Source organism: Festucalex cinctus, chromosome 15 (assembly GCF_051991245.1).
Source record: "Festucalex cinctus isolate MCC-2025b chromosome 15, RoL_Fcin_1.0, whole genome shotgun sequence".
Classification (NCBI taxonomy): Eukaryota; Metazoa; Chordata; class Actinopteri; order Syngnathiformes; family Syngnathidae; genus Festucalex; species Festucalex cinctus.
Window position 1 is genome coordinate 2,004,478 of NC_135425.1, and position 17,839 is coordinate 2,022,316.

The following is a 17,839-nucleotide window of genomic DNA, read 5'->3' on the forward strand; positions in this document are numbered from 1 at the left end:
CCGATCCCGACTCCAGCCTTGACCGGGGCTGGATTGAGACTGGCTCCCCCGGAGCGATACTCGGGAGACCAAGGACAATGTCAGGCATTCCTAACCGAATGCGACTTACATTTTGAACTTTCGCCACAGGCTTTCCCCACTGACCGTTCCCGTGTGGCCTTCATGATTTCACATCTGACTGGAAGAGCCAGAGACTGGGCCACCATGGAATGGGCAAGGCACTCCCCGACTTGCTCAACCGCAGCCGGGTTTAGCAGGGCACTTCGTCTCGTGTTCGATCCAACTAACATGGATCGGGAAAAGACTCGAGAGCTTAGTAACCTCAGACAGGGCCGAGAATTGGTGAATGACTACGCAATCCGATTCCGATCTCTAGCGGCCAGGAGTGGCTGGAATGACACAGCTCTTTTTGACCACTTTTTAAAGGGGCTTTCCACAACTATGCAAGAACTCCTATTGCCCGTAGACTTACCTGGCGATCTGGACTCATTGATCTCATTGGCCATTCGCACCGATCATCGACGGCGAGATCTTTTGCAGACCAGCAGACATCAACGAGGACACGGTTCCGGATTCTTCCGGCATCCGGAAGCAAGAGGCCCTCCGCGAGGTGTCCTTCCCCAGTCACCCACCGCGGGAAGGCCCAGCGAGAGTGACGAGGAGCCGATGCAGCTGAACCGCGCCCGATTGTCTCACCACGAACGCCAGCGACGTCGTCAAGAGGGGCGATGCTACTACTGTGGAGAACAAGGCCATCTGGTGGTAGCTTGTCCCACCAAGAGAGGCTCTCCGGTGAGTACCGCGACTCACCAGCAAGGCAAAAACCGAAAACTCACGCAAGTCACGATTTCCTGCAATACCACGTCCACAGACCTACTAGCTCTCATTGACTCTGGAGCGGATGAGAGCCTCATGGATTGGGGTCTGGTGAAGAAATTGCAGGCCGGCACGGAACCACTTACTACCCACATGAGGGCCAGGGCGCTCAATGGCAAAGACCTATTCCTCATCACGCACGTCACAGAACCACTCGAGATCCACATTGGGCAGCACAGAGAACTCCTTCGCTTCCATGTCTTCCGGTCCCCATCACACACACTGGTCCTGGGTCATCCCTGGTTGCAGTTGCACAACCCCCGCATCGACTGGCGATCGGGGCGAGTCCTGGACTGGGGAGATGATTGTGACCACCATGGGGTGGAGCGGCCAGCGGCAGAGACACCTCCCGCTGCCATCCGACAGGTGTCTCTCGTGAATGACCAGGATTACCCGGACCTGAACACCGTTCCCTCCTGCTATCATCCGCTCAGGGAGGTGTTCAGCAAGACCAAGGCCATGTCACTTCCCCCACATCGATCCTATGACTGTGCGATCGAGTTGATTCCTGGATCTACCATCCCCAAGGGGAGATTGTACTCTGTGTCGGGTCCCGAACGCAAGGCCCTAAACGAGTACATAGACACTTCCTTGAAAGCAGGACTTATCCGGCCATCGTCATCGCCAGCTGGAGCCGGATTTTTCTTTGTGGGCAAGAAGGATGGCTCATTACGCCCTTGCATTGACTACAGTCCTCTGAATGAAATCACAGTCAAGAATCGTTATCCCCTGCCCTTGATGTCTTCAGTATTCGACCAGCTCCAGCAAGCCAAGATATTCACCAAACTGGATCTCCGCAACGCTTATCACCTTGTCCGTATTCGTGCAGGGGATGAGTGGAAGACTGGCTTCAATACTCCCCGAGGCCACTACGAATACTTAGTAATGCCTTTTGGACTCACTAATGCACCAGCGGTTTTCCAGGCTATGATTAATGATGTACTCAAGGACTTCCTCAACCAGTTCGTGTATGTGTATCTGGACGACATATTGATCTACTCACCGGATTTGAAAACCCACCAGCACCATGTCACCCAGGTCCTGAAACGCTTGCTAGAAAACAAGCTCTTTGTAAAGGCTGAAAAGAGCCTTTTTCATGCGGACACCGTCTCGTTTCTGGGATTCATCGTATCTCCGGGCAGAGTCGAGATGGAGCTGGAGAAGGTCAGCGCGGTCCGGGACTGGCCCACACCGGAATCCAGAAAAAAGGTGCAACAATTCCTGGGCTTCGCCAACTTTTACCGTCGCTTCATCCGCAACTTCAGCTCCATCGCTGCTCCACTCCATGCCTTGACCTCGCCACAGCAACGCTTCACCTGGACCCCGGAAGCCAACACTGCCTTCAAGGAACTCAAGAAAAGATTCACAGAGGCCCCGATGCTCAGAGTTCCTGATCCTACCCGCCAGTTCGTGGTCGAGGTGGATGCCTCCAATCTGGGTATCGGGGCCGTCCTATCCCAAAGGAGCCAGGAAGATGGGAAGGTGCACCCCTGTGCATTTTTGTCCAGAAAGCTCTCCAAGGCTGAGCGCAATTACAGCGTGGGAGACCGAGAATTGCTGGCTGTCAAGGTCGCCTTGGAAGAATGGAGGCACTGGCTGGAGGGCGCGGAGCACCCCTTCATCATCTGGACAGACCACCGCAACCTGGAATACCTACGTCACGCCAAAAGACTGAACCCACGACAGGCCAGATGGTCATTGTTTTTTAACAGGTTTTCGTTTTCTCTAACTTACAGACCCGGAAGCAAGAACGTCAAAGCAGATGCTTTGTCCCGAATCCATGACCCGGAAACCACAACAGCCGAACCTGAACCCATCCTGCCTAGGGACTGCATTGTCGGAACCATGTCCTGGCAGGTTGAAGAGGATGTCAAGGAGGCTCTCCAAGACACGATCGCTCCAAAAGAGTGTCCACCACGACGGCTCTACGTCCCGGAGGGTCTACGAGCACAGGTGATCAATTGGGCACACACCTCTCGTCTTTCTTGCCACCCAGGTACTCGCAGGACCCTGTACGTCGTCGCCCGGAGATTTTGGTGGCCTTCAATGGAGACCTCGGTACGTGATTATGTCAAGGCCTGCCCAGTCTGCGCCCGGAATAAATCATCAAATCAACCCCGGATGGGTCTCCTCCAACCACTGCCGATCCCCTCAAGGCCCTGGGCGGAGATTTCTATGGACTTTGTGACTGGACTTCCCACTTCGCATGGTAAAACCACAATACTCACTGTTGTCGACCGCTTTTCTAAGATGGCCCGCTTTATCCCATTACCTAAGCTTCCCTCAGCCAAAAGAACCGCCGAAGTCATGATCGACCAAGTGTTCAGGATCCATGGATTCCCGCGGCACATAGTGTCGGACCGCGGTCCCCAGTTTGTTTCTCGTTTTTGGAGGGAGTTCTGCAGAGCCATAGGGGCTAAGGCGAACTTGACCTCAGGCTACCACCCAGAGGCCAATGGACAGGCCGAGAGGCTCAACCAACAGCTGGAGACCGGACTACGATGCTTGGTCTCCCAAAATCCGTCCTCCTGGAGCAAGAACTTGGTCTGGGTTGAACTGGCGCATAACTCTTTACCTACTTCTGCCACAGGAATCACGCCTTTCAAATGTGTGCACGGATACGATCCGCCGTACTTCGCGGACCTGGAGGAGGAAGCCTCAGTTCCTTCGGTCCTCGCCATGACCCGCCGATGTCGCCGAATCTGGTCAGCAGCTCGACTGGCCCTTCAACGTCAAGGCGACAGAATGAAAAGAGCTGCTGACCGGAAGAGGAGGCCCGCGCCACAGTACCAGCCAGGTCAAAGAGTCTGGCTGTCCACAAAGAACCTACACCTCAAGGTACCATGTCCAAAGTTGGCCCCAAGATTTGTGGGCCCGTTTCCCATTGCCAAGTCCATAGGTCCTGCCGCCGTGCGCCTTCGCCTGCCTCGGTCCCTCCGCACCCACCCCACCTTCCACGTGAGCCAGGTCAAGCCGGTCCAGGACAGTTCCCTGGTCCCGCCCGAGCCTGCACCGCCCCCTCCGGAGATGGTGGAGGGGGGCCCGGTTTACAAGGTCAGGAAGTTGTTGGATGTCAGAAAGCGGGGCCGGGGACGCCAGTATCTGGTGGACTGGGAGGGATACGGGCCGGAGGAGAGGCAGTGGGTGCCCTCCCGTTTCATCGTGGACCCCTCCCTCATAGACGAGTTTCATGAGCAACATCCTGACTTGCCTGGGCCGTCAGGAGCCGGCCGTTGAGGGGGGGGTACTGTCACGCCGCCACGCTGGTCATGCTTTTATTTTTGCACTCATGTTTCCGGTTTATTTTGAAGTCATTAACCACCCTCTCACCTCAGGTCACTTGCCTTTCCCCTGCACAGTAATCACCGGTCCACGCCCATGATGGTTTCCACCTGCTCCCAATCAACCCGGACATAAAAGCCACCTGCATTCTCCCCTCCGTTGCCGAAGTGTCACATCTCAGTGCATGGAAGCGTCCTCACAGTCCTTGTTCCACAGTCCTTGTTCGATGTCTAGCCTTGCTTTGTCTTGCGCCCTTAGTTTGCCCCTTGTTTTCCTCCCTAGCGGAGCGCCTTTAGTTGTCCCTGTTTTTGAGTGCCCTTGTTTTTTCTCCAGTTTGGAGCTCTTTCTGTTCTGCCTTTTTTCCCTCCTTGAGAGGTGTTTTTGGTTCAATTGGATTAAAGCTGTAGCCTTGTTGGCCAACTTACACTCTGCGTCTGAGTCCTACCTTCTCGCTCCGTGTCACTGTGGACCACACAGTTTTAAAGCAAAGGCTCATCAGTCTTGGTCTATCATATGATGTAGTCTCGTGGTTCACAAATTATTTGAGTGACAGGACCCAATGCATTAAACATAATGGTTTATGTTCTGAATTTTTGAGTGTTCACAAGGGGGTGCCACAGGGCTCTGTATTAGGAACCCTCCTGTTCATTATGTACATTAATGATCTGGGACAAAGCATGTTGGATGCCAGTATGCATTTTTATGCCGATGACACAATAATTTACTCCTTTGGCTCATGCTCTGCTGCTGCTGTTGCTTCTCTGCCGAAAGCTTTTAATGTTGTGCAGCACACACTTCTGCAGCTAAAATTGGTCCTCAATGCGGACAACACTAAGCTGATGTTGTTTTCAAATTCCAGGAAAAGGCCACAATTTCCCCCCAAAGTGTCCACTCTGGAGGGAAATGAAATAGAGGCGGTTCATACGTATAAGTATCTCAGTATTTTGCTTGATGACACTTTGACTTTTAAACCCCATGTTGAGATCCTCGTGAAGAAACTCAAACTAAAACTGGGTTTTTTTTATTTCGGAATAAATGTTTTTCTTTTGAGGTAAAAAAGCGTCTTGTCACTGCAACTTTTTTATCTGTTTTAGATTATGGAGATGTGTTATATATGAACGCTTCAGCTCAGTGTCTGAGTAAGATTGACTCTGTATATCATGCTGCTTTGAGGTTTGTTAGAAATTGTAGAGCCTTGACCCATCACTGTGAACTGTATTTTTGAGTGGGATGGCCCTCTTTGTCCACCAGGAGGCTGACTCACTGGTACACTTTTATTTACAAGGCCATGCTTGGATTGCTGCCCTCTTATATTTGTAATCTAGTCACATTGAAAAGTGTTGATTCTTATGGTCTGCGTTCCAATGATCTTTTGTTGCTCTCTGTTCCATTTGCCCGCACTGAGCTGGGGAAAAAGGCTTTTGTTTTCTCTGCCCCTTCTGCATGGAACATGTTGCAAAAGGACTGGAAACTAACAGAACTTGTTTCATTGAACGATTTTAGATACAGATTAAGAGCACTTGAGAGGGCATCATTGATTTGTAACTGTTTTATATAATTTTTATGTGATTATAAGTGAAACTTTTATTTGTAACTGTAATGTAAACTGTTTTGCTGCCTCTTGGCCAGGACTCCCTTGAAAAAGAGGTTTTTAATCTCAACTCAACTCACGTTTATTTATACGGGACTATCCTGGTTAAATAAATGTTAAATAAATAAAAAAAATAAAAAAGACCCCGGATACAAGTGGCCCAAAATTTGTTTCTTCCGCAGGGTGTCTGTGCTCTCCCTTAGAGATAGGGTGGAAAAACGCAGTCTTCTGGGAGGGACTCAGTTGACTGCTGCATGAAAATGGATGGATGGACGGACGGACGGATGGATCTTTCACGTAAGAGTGATAAATGTAGACTTTGTGCTGAACAATGCCATGGAATAATTAGCTAAAAAACTACATCAGAAAAGGCCTTGGTAAACACAGCTTACTTCATCACCATCTAGCCATTTCACAACTACTTTAATTTGACTTAAGAAAAAACTCACTAGAATTCCTGGTTTCGATGTCTGTGTGGCAAGATTGGCTGGTTCCCTCTCCAATGCTTGAAGCATACGAAACATGTCTATTGTCAATTCACTGAACTTCACCTAATGGAGAAAACACATCTCATTGTCAGGTTTCATTGCACAATGATGATTCTAAAAATACATCACTTAGTTTTGACAAAACACCACAATAAATAAAGGCATAGGCAATTAATAAATTAGAATAAAAAACTAAAAACTTATTGGAGAACATCAGTTACTAGTAAAAAATAAAAATGCGAAATGCATTCTTCAGTCACTTCAGTAAATACAGTATTATAATGATTTACTTTTTGACAGTGTATTTATTGGTTTTCAACACAACAAAAACACTATACAATGCAAAACCCCATCCGCCCCATCCCTCCCCCCCAAAAAAACACTCTTAAGCACAATACCTAATAAACATACAATTTAAAAAAATGACATAGCATGTACCTTAGACAACCATATACACATCATGTATGCGCAAATGCAAATTCTAATGAATGAATCACTTACATATGGTATGTAAGTGTGTGCTCATCACATCATTCACTAAGCGCAGAGTTACTCCAGTCGCTGTGATTTCAAATCAAATCAAATCAATTTTATTTCACTCTTTAAAATAAAAGAAATGAAAGGGGACAGAAAGAAGTAAAACTTGTTTTGTCTGCCCCTAATCAACACGCACAAAAAAAAAATCAACACAAATTCAATGACAGCAAGTGGTCAGGACTCTTTTGGTGTTACAATACTACCAAACAATTCAAAAATAATTCAACTGCATGTCCTTTTATAATATATATTTTTGCAGTAAATCTGCTTTTGTACGTTTTTTAAAAAATACAAATAGATTGAGAAGATTTTGTTTTATAATCCAAATTGTTCCATAGACTGACACCTTGAGTTGAAATACATCTTTTTGTTTTGTTCTGTATTTAGGTTTAGAGAAAATGTATATTCCTCTTAATTTGTACTCGCTTTCCCTTTTTATAAATCTAGTTTGTATATTAACTGGTGGAATATCATGGTGGGCTTTATACAATATTTTAAGGCGGTGAAACTCCATCAATTCATTAAATTTTAAAATCTTTAGCTGTATAAATAATGGATTTGTGTGGTCTCTGTATCCACAACCTAAAATAACATGGAAAGCACATTTCTGTCGAAGAAAAATGGGTTCGTTGTAAGTTTTGGCAGCACACCCCCACACTTCAATGCAATAGGTCAGGTATGGAAAAATTTGACATTATCGCTAAAGATCCCTCAGGAGACGGTAAATAATATCTCTTTTCACCGTGTACACCGGCTCGGAGCTCGTAAGGGCAATAAGCCCCGTCCTATTATTGCTAAGTTCGAACATTTTAAACATAAAGAATTGGTAAAAAGTAAAGGACGGGAGCTCAAAGGGACATCTTTCGGGATGAATGATCAATTCCCAAGGGAGATAAACGAGCGGCGAAAAGTACTGTTTCCTATAATGAAACAAAATAGACAGGAGGGTAAACGGACTTCGATGGTCGTTGATAAATTATATATCGACGGCCAGCTATTCCGAAACCCAACCTCGACCCCTTGGCTGTTCTAACTGACAATTGGTAGAGCCGAGCATTGTGTGATTATTTGACGTATGTATGTGTATGTATATGTGTATATATGTATATATATGTATATGTATATGTATGGATAATGGGTTACGAAATAGAATATGAATTTATATTATGCACAGGCTATATAGTAATAATAATAATAATAATAATAATAATATAAAAATCTATTCTTAAAAAAAATAAATTAATAATAATAATAATAATCTCGCTTAGGTCACCATTTACTGGTGTATTGTTATGTTGAATCCCCCACAGATTTCCTTCACACTCACTTCCCCCCACGTTTCTTCACTATTATACTTATCTACTTGCTATCTCTCTCTTTATATAAATTATATAAATTTCCTAATTACTCTTTTGCTATCCTACAATATGTTAATATTAATAAGCAGCTTATATAGATGTATACATAAGACTGAGTCTATATTGCTTGTATGCAGAAATTAGTTCTGGTCTCCTGGAATGTGTGTGGCGCTCGCTCCCAGGCAAAAAGAATAAAAATTTTAGACCATCTCTCAAACTTTAAGGCAGATATTTGTCTCCTACAAGAAACCCACTTACAAAAATCAGAAGAAAAATTATTTATAGATAAAAATTTTAGTCAAGTTTACTCTGCCTCCTATAATAGTAGACAAAGAGGTGTCTCTATACTTATACATAAGAATTTATTCTTTACTCTAAATAATATAGTAACAGATTTAGAGGGCCGATATATTATTATCCAGGTAACTATATTTAATAAAGTATATACAATTGGTAATTTATATGCCCCAAATAATGATGACCCTGATTTTTTCCATGAATTTTTCTCTCGGTTACTCGATTTAGCAACAAATTCTACTATTATTATTGGAGGTGATTTTAACACGGTCTTGAACCCGTTAATAGATCGTTCTAATAATACGATATATACAAGGCGATTACGATCCGCTAAAGTAATAGATGAATATATGGAGGATTTTGGCCTCAGCGATGGCTGGAGACTTCAAAACCCAACTAAGAAGGAATTTACTTTCTTCTCTGCTGTGCACCGATCATTCTCAAGAATTGATTTTTTCCTTACAAATAATTCTATTGTTGATAAAACTGCTATAAAAATACATTCTATAATTATAAGTGATCATGCACCAGTCTCCCTCACTCTACAAATTGACTCTACCTTTAAACCTCCCCCGATATGGCGTTTTAACATCTCATTACTGAAAGACGTAGAGTTTGATAAAATTATTAGAAGGGAGTGGGCAGATTTTTTGGAAATAAATGACTCTCCAAATATATCTCCATCTCTTCTCTGGGAAGCAGGGAAAGCGGTAATTAGAGGGAAAATTATATCATATTCAACTTATAAAAAGAAACAGGATCAAAAATTAGAAAAATACCTGGAAGATAAAATTAAACAACTAACGGATGAATATGTATTAAACCCAAATAATCAAATATGGATAGAACTACAGAATATAAAAATACAGTTAGATAACATGTTATCTAAAAAGACAGAGTTTATAATACAACAGTTGAGATATAATAATTTTGAACATAATAATAAATCAGGTAAATTCCTGGCAAATCAACTTCAACGGAATCGGGAAAAATCTCTTATAACGGCTATTAAAGATATAAATGGTGAATGCACACAATCACCAGAAGAAATTAACCATATTTTTTATAACTATTATCGAAATCTATACACAGAAATTAATAGACCTAACCCTGAATATATTGAGGAATTCCTAAACAGCTTAAATATACCTCAGTTATCTATTGAACATAAAGATATTCTCGATACCCCGCTTACTATAGATGAGTTGTATCGTGCTTTAGACAGTATGCCTAATGGCAGAGCACCTGGTCCAGACGGCTTTCCGGCTATATTTTTTAAACATTTCTGGTTAATGTTTGCTCCATTATTTCTAAGAGTAGTAACTGAAATTAAAAGTAAAGGTGATATACGTCATGATATGAATATAGCAGCAATTAAACTTTTATTAAAGCCAGAAAAAGACCCTACCCTCCCGTCAAGTTACCGACCGATATCACTAATTAATACCGATATTAAAATTATCGCTAAGGCCTTGGCATCTCGACTAGAGACGGTAATCTCGACAATTATTCATAGTGATCAAACAGGTTTTATTAAAGGTCGTCATTCTACTAATAATATTAGGAGACTCTTTAACTTGATTAGTATGTCACAGCGGTATGATAAAAAGGCAGTTGTTATTTCGCTGGATGCAGAAAAAGCATTCGATAAAGTTAGCTGGTCCTTCCTCTTTGCTGTCTTAAATAAATTCGGCTTCGGGGAGTCATTCATTCAATGGGTCTCAATATTATATGATTCTCCTAAAGCTACAGTTACTACTAATGGGATTACATCACAGAGTTTTACTTTACAAAGGGGAACAAGACAAGGGTGCCCAATTTCTCCTTTATTATTTGCTATATTTATTGAGCCGCTTGCATTAGCTATACGTCAGGATAGACGGATCCAAGGAATCCACTCCGGGACAATAGAACATAAAATTAATCTATATGCCGATGATATATTACTCTATTTAGAAGAACCTGCTATCTCGCTAGGGGAAGCATTTAAATTAATAACTAAATTCTCTCACTTATCAGATTACTCTATTAACTGGACAAAATCAACATTATTACCTATTACAGAAAATTCATGGAATCCTACAAGTCAGGATCCACACTACTCCTTTCCTACAGGTAATTTAAAATACTTAGGTGTTAAAATTTCACCTAAGTTAACTGAATTAACTTCTTTAAATTTTTCACCATTATTGGAAAGTATCCGTAGTGACTTGGAGCGCTGGAATAATCTTCCGATCTCTTTAATAGGACGGATAGCTACTATAAAAATGAAAGTTTTACCAAAGATTAATTATTTATTTTCAATGATTCCATTTAAACCTACGTCTAACTGGTTCCAATCGCTGGACTCTGCTATCATAAAATTCTATTGGAATAAAAAAAAAAGCCAAAATTAGTCTATCTACTCTTCAGGAAAGTAAATCTAAAGGAGGTTTAGAGGCACCAAACTTTATGTACTATTATTTAGCTAATCAACTACAATATCTTGTGCTATGGACACAACCCAACAGAGATACTAACTGTTGGTTGGAATTGGAGCAGAAGGATTGTAATAATCTTAGACTGTCAGATTTACTCTTTATTACAAAATCAATAAGACGACATAATTGTTTTAAAAACCCAATGATAGCCGCCACCCTGACTGCCTGGTGGAAGGCATTAGAAATTACAAACTCCCAATTGGCGCCCTGTGGGCTCTCTCCCATTTGGCATAACCCCGACTTTCAACTTAATAATCAGTCGTTCTATTTAAGCCTATGGGAGCAGAAAAGAATTACACACCTTCATCATCTTTTCTCAGATAATAAGTTTATATCGTATACAAACTTGGTCCAGAAATATGAAATAAAAAAGGGAAATTTCTTACATTATCTGCAAGTTAAAAACATGGTTAAGAAACAAATCCCAACACTTCAGGATACGCTCCAACTGCCTGTCTTAGCTAAAGATATTATAAAGCTTTCTCCAACAACAATAAAGAAAATATCAAAAATATATAAGTTATTTTTATACACAAATAAAACGTATTTACCGACTTTAAAATGGGAAAAAGACTTGTCTATAGTTCCGGAACCAGACTTTTGGACCCAAATCTGTGAAAATGTATTTAAAATGACCAAACAGACAAATTTGCAACTTATCCAATATAAGATACTTTATAGAACATATATTACACAATATATGATGAAAAAAATGGGACTCTCTGACTCCGACATTTGTCTCCAGTGCTCACAAAACACTGCCGATACTTATCTTCATGCTTTATGGTCATGTACTCCAGTGCTGCATTTCTGGACTAAAATCTTGGAAAAGCTCGCTGATATATTAAACTGTAGGCTTCCTTTATCTCCAAGATTGTGTTTACTAGGTGACTTAACAATAACTGAGCTACCATGTAAACAATCTCAATCTATATTTATAGCCCTTACTATTGCTAAAAAAATAATCCTTGTCAATTGGAAAAATAAACAATCTCTAAATATCGACCACTGGTTAAACTTACTAATAAATTATATCTCAATGGAAAAAATCTCTGCCTTAAATAAAAATCAAGTATCAAGATTTAAACAAATATGGTCTATGTACATAGAATATTTTAATCTCAATTTGGCAACTTAATCCTGCCAAGATTCTGCCTGTTAACGAGAGCCACCACATCGTTACAACTTCTGTTTTCGCTGCTCCTGTATTTGGTATTTTGTATCTGATTGTTTTTATTTTTATATAGTCAGGAACCTAGTTGCTGCCAGTGGGCTCGAGCATACCACACTATACGACACTATACTCAATAACTCCTTAAGATCTATTTCTAGTGGGCACTAAGCATCAACACTTGGTGTTACTGCATGCTAATTAGTCAATTTTCTTGACGCCGTCTCCTGTGGTCGGGCGGGGGTGGTTCTGCCCCCCCCCCCCCCCCGTTGTCTGCTCGGTGGCGGTTGCGTCTTGGCCGCTCCCTGGGCCCCCTGTGGGGTGCGGTGTTGGGGTGCTTCCCCTGGTGCCCGGGGCGGTGCCGTCCCGGCGCGGTCCGCTGCTCCGTGCCCGGCGGCGCGGTTCGGGGTGGGTGGGCCTCCGGTGTGCCCCGTGGTTCCCTCTCCCCTCCCCCTTCCTCCCCCCCGTCGCCTCTCCCTCCTCGCCTCCTCCCGCCCATCCTCCTCTGCCTCCCGGTCCCTTTTCCCTTGTCGCCCTCCCTCCTCCTCCCCCCCCCCCCGCCTCCTGCCCTGCAGCCGCCCTTTCGCCTTCTTGTCGTCTTCTCCCCGCTTCCCCCGCCCCCCCCCCCCTTCCCTGTCTGCCCTGCGGCCCCTCCCCCTCCCTGGGCCTGGGGCTCCCTCCCCGGCCCGGGCGTCGGGCTCCGGGGGCCGGGCGAGGGTTTGGGGCCTGCCCCACTCCGGTATAACTCCTGGCGCCCCGGGCGGGCTCCGGTGGCCGGTGGGCTGTCCGGTAGCCCTGCTGCGCTGGCTGTCCGCCCATTGTGGTGCCGGGTGGATGAGGTGGGGGGCGGGTGGGGGTGGGGGTGCTGGGGGGCGGGCGTGCCACCTACACCCGCCGGGTTGGGTGAGGCCCCGCTGGTCGCTCCTCTTACTCACTTCACTAGCTTGCACTATACACTTTGTAAATATACACATAGGGCACACAACACATTTCTTGGTGGGGTGGGGAAGGGTGGAAACACCGTCTTCACCCTTCAACTCCCCTCCAATTTTAATGCACCTCACGTCCAAGGGGAGGGGTGAGTTGGGGCGGGGAGCCATCAGAGGGGATGGACTGCAGTGCCTGGCAGCGCTGTGGTCCCCCCCATTTGTGTCCCTGCCCCACCACTTTGTCCCTCCATTCCCTTTTTTAATGCACCACACATATACATATTCATTTTTTTGGGGGGGATACGGGTGTGTCGGAGTAGGGGAAATTTTTTCCCTCTGCTCCGACTCACCTGCTCCCAATTTTAATGCACCACACGCACACACTTGTATATACACTGGGTGGGGCCACATTCACGGTGTAAGGGTAGAGCTCGCCAGTCGGCGAGCTGGCGGACTCAGTAACAGGGTTAGGTGTCACTAGTACTCTGGCGTGACGACCGGGGCCTCTCCCCACCGGGCTCGGTGTTCTGGTGTTCCGCCTTCTCCCCTGGTGCTTCCTCCTCTGCTTCCCCCCTCCCGCCGCTGTGCAAATCTCGCGCGGCTGGAGGTGGGGTGGGCACATCTTCCCTCTCTGCGCTGCTGCCCGGTGCCGGTTTCCGGGGGGGGGGGGTGGGGGGTTCTCGCGGGGGGCCGGGTTCGCGGGGGGGGGTGGCGGCCGTCGGGGGGGGGGGGGGGGCGGCTTGTTTGGGGGGGGGTGGAGGTATGGGTGGGTGGGGGGTTGGGTGCTGGGGGTCGGGGTGTGTTCGGGGGTTTGGGGGTCGGGGGTGGTGGGGCCTGGGTCGTGGTGGATGGCGGGTTTGGGTGGGGTGCGGGGGGGTCGTGGGGGGATGGGGGCTGGGGACCGGTGGGGCGCTGTGGGGGCCTGCTGGGCCTCGTTCTGCGGCCTTGGGCTCGGGGGTGTGGGCCGGGGCTGGGGCGGGGGTGTTCCGGGTGTCTGGGTCGGCTCGCCGACCGGTGTCCGCTCGGGTGGCTTGGGGGTGGCCTTGGTGCTGCCGCGGCCTGGGGATTCCGGGGGGGGGCGGTGCTCGCTTTGCTGGACCGCGGTTGACGGCTTCTTTCTTTGGTGGTGGTCCTTATGCATGCCAGATCCGTCGCACCAGCATCTACTGAAACTCAACAGAAGTACCCTCTCCCTCCCACAGCCCCTTGAATCAGTTGGTGCTGGTGTCTGTGGTTCTCACTTTGCTTTATCTATCCTTCCCTCCTTCCTCTCTTTAGTTTTTCCTCTGGTCACTTGAGATCTTAATTTATTAGAAGTATGAGGTTTCTGGGGTTGGCATAAGACTCTGGTTTTGTAACCACGCAGGAGGGGTCTTGTTGGTGCTGGACTTCACTTTGATGGATTGGATGTACTGGCTTCTATTGATCTCACTCTGCCTTATCGATCCTTCCCTCCTTCCTCTCTTTAGTTTTTCCTCTGGGCTCTTGAGATCTCGCTAAATTTGCTGGAATTTAGAGGCTTCCGGGGTTGGCGTAAGACTTTGATTTTGTAACCATGGGGAAGGCAGGAAGTGTTTGGTCGGTGCTGGATGTCACTTTGATTTACCTTTCTTTTCTCTTTATTTCTTTTTTTTTCTGACCTTTTCTCTGGTCTCCTGACCATTTAAATCTCACGACTCTGGCAAGATTCTGAAGTACCTGGTTAAGGCGAAGGGTAATGGGATATTTATAAGGTTTTAGGTGAATGAATGAGTATAAATTTATACGTATTTGCACGCGCGCACACGCACGCACGCAAACGCACGCAAACGCACACACGCAAACGCACGCACGCACGCAAACGCACGCACGCAAACGCACGCAAACGCACGCACACATACACACAAAAAAAAAAAAAAGAGCAATGATGACAAGACGTTGAATCGGTAAGACTACCGAATGAACAATTCTGAGCTCTTAAAAAAGAAAAAAAAAAAAAAGGTCAGGTATGGAACAATTAATGATTTATATAACAATAACAAAGCATCCTTGTTCAATGATTCTTTAACCTTAAACCTGTAAAACAGCTACAGTTTGGGCTACCTTCGATTTAACATATTCTATATGTGATTTCCATGTTAAATGTTCGTCAATAATAATACCTAGAAACTTTATCTCATTTGTCCTTCCTATTTCCATTCCCTGCACTGTAAGAGTTACTTCAATATCCATATTTATACAACTGAATATCATAAATCTGGTTTCATTAATATTTATAGACATGTTGGCATTAAACCACTTCATAATTGTCACGCCGCCACCGGCGTGGCGGTTCATGCTTTTATTTTTGTGTCCATGTTTCCTGTCTTACTTTGAAATCCTAACTCTCCTCTCACCCCAGGTCACTTGCCCTTCCTGCCGCTCACTAATTACCGGTCCCCGCCCATGATTATCACCACCTGCCACCAATCAACTACAGCAATAAAAGCCATCTGCATTATCCCCTCCGTTGCCGAAGTGTCACATCTCAGTGCATGGAAGCGTCCCACAGTCCTCGAGTCCTTGTTCCCGTTGCCTTGTCGTTTTGCCTTGTTTTTGTGCCTTTTCCTCCCCAGCGGAGCGCCCTTATTTACCCCTTGTGCCTTGAGCCTTTTTTCCTCCCTAGCGGAGCGCCTTTAGTTGTCCCCTGTACCTTTTGCCTGTTTTTTCCTCCCTAGTGGAGCGTTTTTAGTTCTCCACTTTTTGATTCCCCTGTTCTCCTCTCAGTTTGAGAGGAGACAGCTGACGACCGGAAATAAACCTGTTGCCTTGGTGGCCTACCTTTATCCTGCGTCTGAGTCCTACCTCTCCTTGTCGTGTCAATAATATTCTTGAACTCTTTCTCTATTACATGTAATACCTTATATTTTTTTTTCCCAGCATAAAATAGAGTGATATCGTCTGAAAACAAAATACATTTTAACAATCTCGAAATGGTTGTAATATCATTTACATAAAGAAGAAAAAGTACTGGCCCCAGAATTGATCCCTGGGGCACCCCACAAGTTACATAACTGTGTTTTGATGGCCTATTATTAAATTCAACATATTGTTTTCTATTTTTTAAATAACTGGCAACCCATTGGTGTGCGACACCTCTTATACCATATTTAAACAATTTGTACAGTAATATTTCATGATCTAAGGTGTCAAATGCTTTTTGTAAATCCACAAAAACACTTACTAAAACATGTTTTTTATCCATGGCTGTGCAAATTTCTTCGTTTAACTCCATTAATGCCATGGTAGTTGAGTGATTGGAGCAAAACCCATATTGACTATTACTTAAAATTTTGTACTTATCTATAAATTTATTTAATTTACGAGAGAATTGTGCATACCTTATTCAAGCAGGTCGCTGTGAATGTGATGCTAGCCCGATGCTTCTCAAATAGTGGGGTGGGTCCCCCAGGGGGGCGCGAGGCTCCATCAATGGGGGTGCGTTTAACCTCTGGGAACATGCTTTTTTATTTTTTTATTTGGATTTTTTTTACTGTCCTAGAATAAAGTGCAATAGCACCTCCACTACATTAGGGGGCAGTGGCGCTCTCATTATTGGCAGAGTGTGCGCAGGGAGCATTTGCTCGGTGGTGTAGGGGTGTTTCCACTGTGTGTTTGCACACAGCAAAAAAAAAAAAAAAAAAGAAATCTGAAAATTATTTTATATTTTTGTTTTGCAGGTTAAAGTTTTTTTTTTTAATATTGTACTCCTGAATTAATGTTGGTGATCAGTTTGAATGCATTATTTATTGATTTTATGAATTTTTTGTTTCCGTATCATATGGTTTGACATGGTTAGTCAAAAAATGTTTACAGTTTAATTAAGGATTTAATTTTATTTTTGAATTTCAGATGCACTTTAAATCTTTTCTGTTACAGTTAATAAAGCTAATCTTTGTTGTAAGTTGGTCCATATTTCGTTCTTTTTTTATTCTCTTATACGTTAATACGGATACAGTGTTATGCAGAGGTGTGCTTATAACAATTTTATAGACAAATGATACTATTTGTAGTCGCGTGGGGGTGTGGGGGGGGCGGGCACGAGATGTTTTCTTCTTACTAGGGGGGGCATGACAGAAAATAATTGAGAAGCACTGTGCTAGCCCGATGCAAGCCGACCCGAACGTATGTGTGTACAACCATAGCTCTTGAATGAAAAAAATTAAATGAAAACACTACCACGCCGTCCTGGCTCAAATCTTCAAAAAGATCACGGACAGACTCTGAGGTGCATTCGCAGGCTGACACAGCACAGACGTAAAAAAAAAAATAACCTGGACTGCTCATGCTGAAGCGAGAAGTGAAGCAGGCAACGGCCATCTTGTTTTGCCACTCAATTCGAGCAGTGTTTCTCAACCTTTTTGAGCCACGGCACACTTTTCATTGACAAAATCTTGAGGCACATTGCCCATGGGGGGAAAAAAATAAATAAAAACTAAACTTAAATGGCTATAGCGTTTAATTTTTTTAACACTTACATCTGTTGGATATCATTGAGCAACAAGTTAGCATAACTTGGAAAAGCGCAAATATCTTAAAATCAAAAGTGCAAACATTCTTACAGGTGCATTATTCACATTATAATCAAACTATATAAACTATATTGTCAGTGCTAAGAAATATACAGTGCTTACTTCTATCATGGCCAACATTGCTATAACTACTACTCCATTTCCTCAAAATCATCAGCTTCCACTTGATCTCTCTGAAAAACATACTTTTGTACAATTTCAATTAAAGTGCTTTGCTCACATTAACACTCTCTCAAGGTGGCACTCTTCCCAGGTTTGCCTGCAGCTGTCTGCTGATGAT

General features: G+C 44.5%; 1 protein-coding gene across 2 annotated transcripts in view; it reads right to left on the minus strand.

The window, feature by feature from the left end:
- Positions 1–17,839, minus strand: part of scai (suppressor of cancer cell invasion) — an 836,016-nt gene that overhangs the window by 145,253 nt on the left and 672,924 nt on the right. For both annotated transcript variants that reach the window (XM_077497223.1, XM_077497222.1), the window contains one exon: positions 6,199–6,300. In XM_077497223.1, the coding sequence (XP_077353349.1) occupies positions 6,199–6,300 (102 nt within the window). The remainder of the gene's footprint in view (positions 1–6,198; positions 6,301–17,839) is intronic.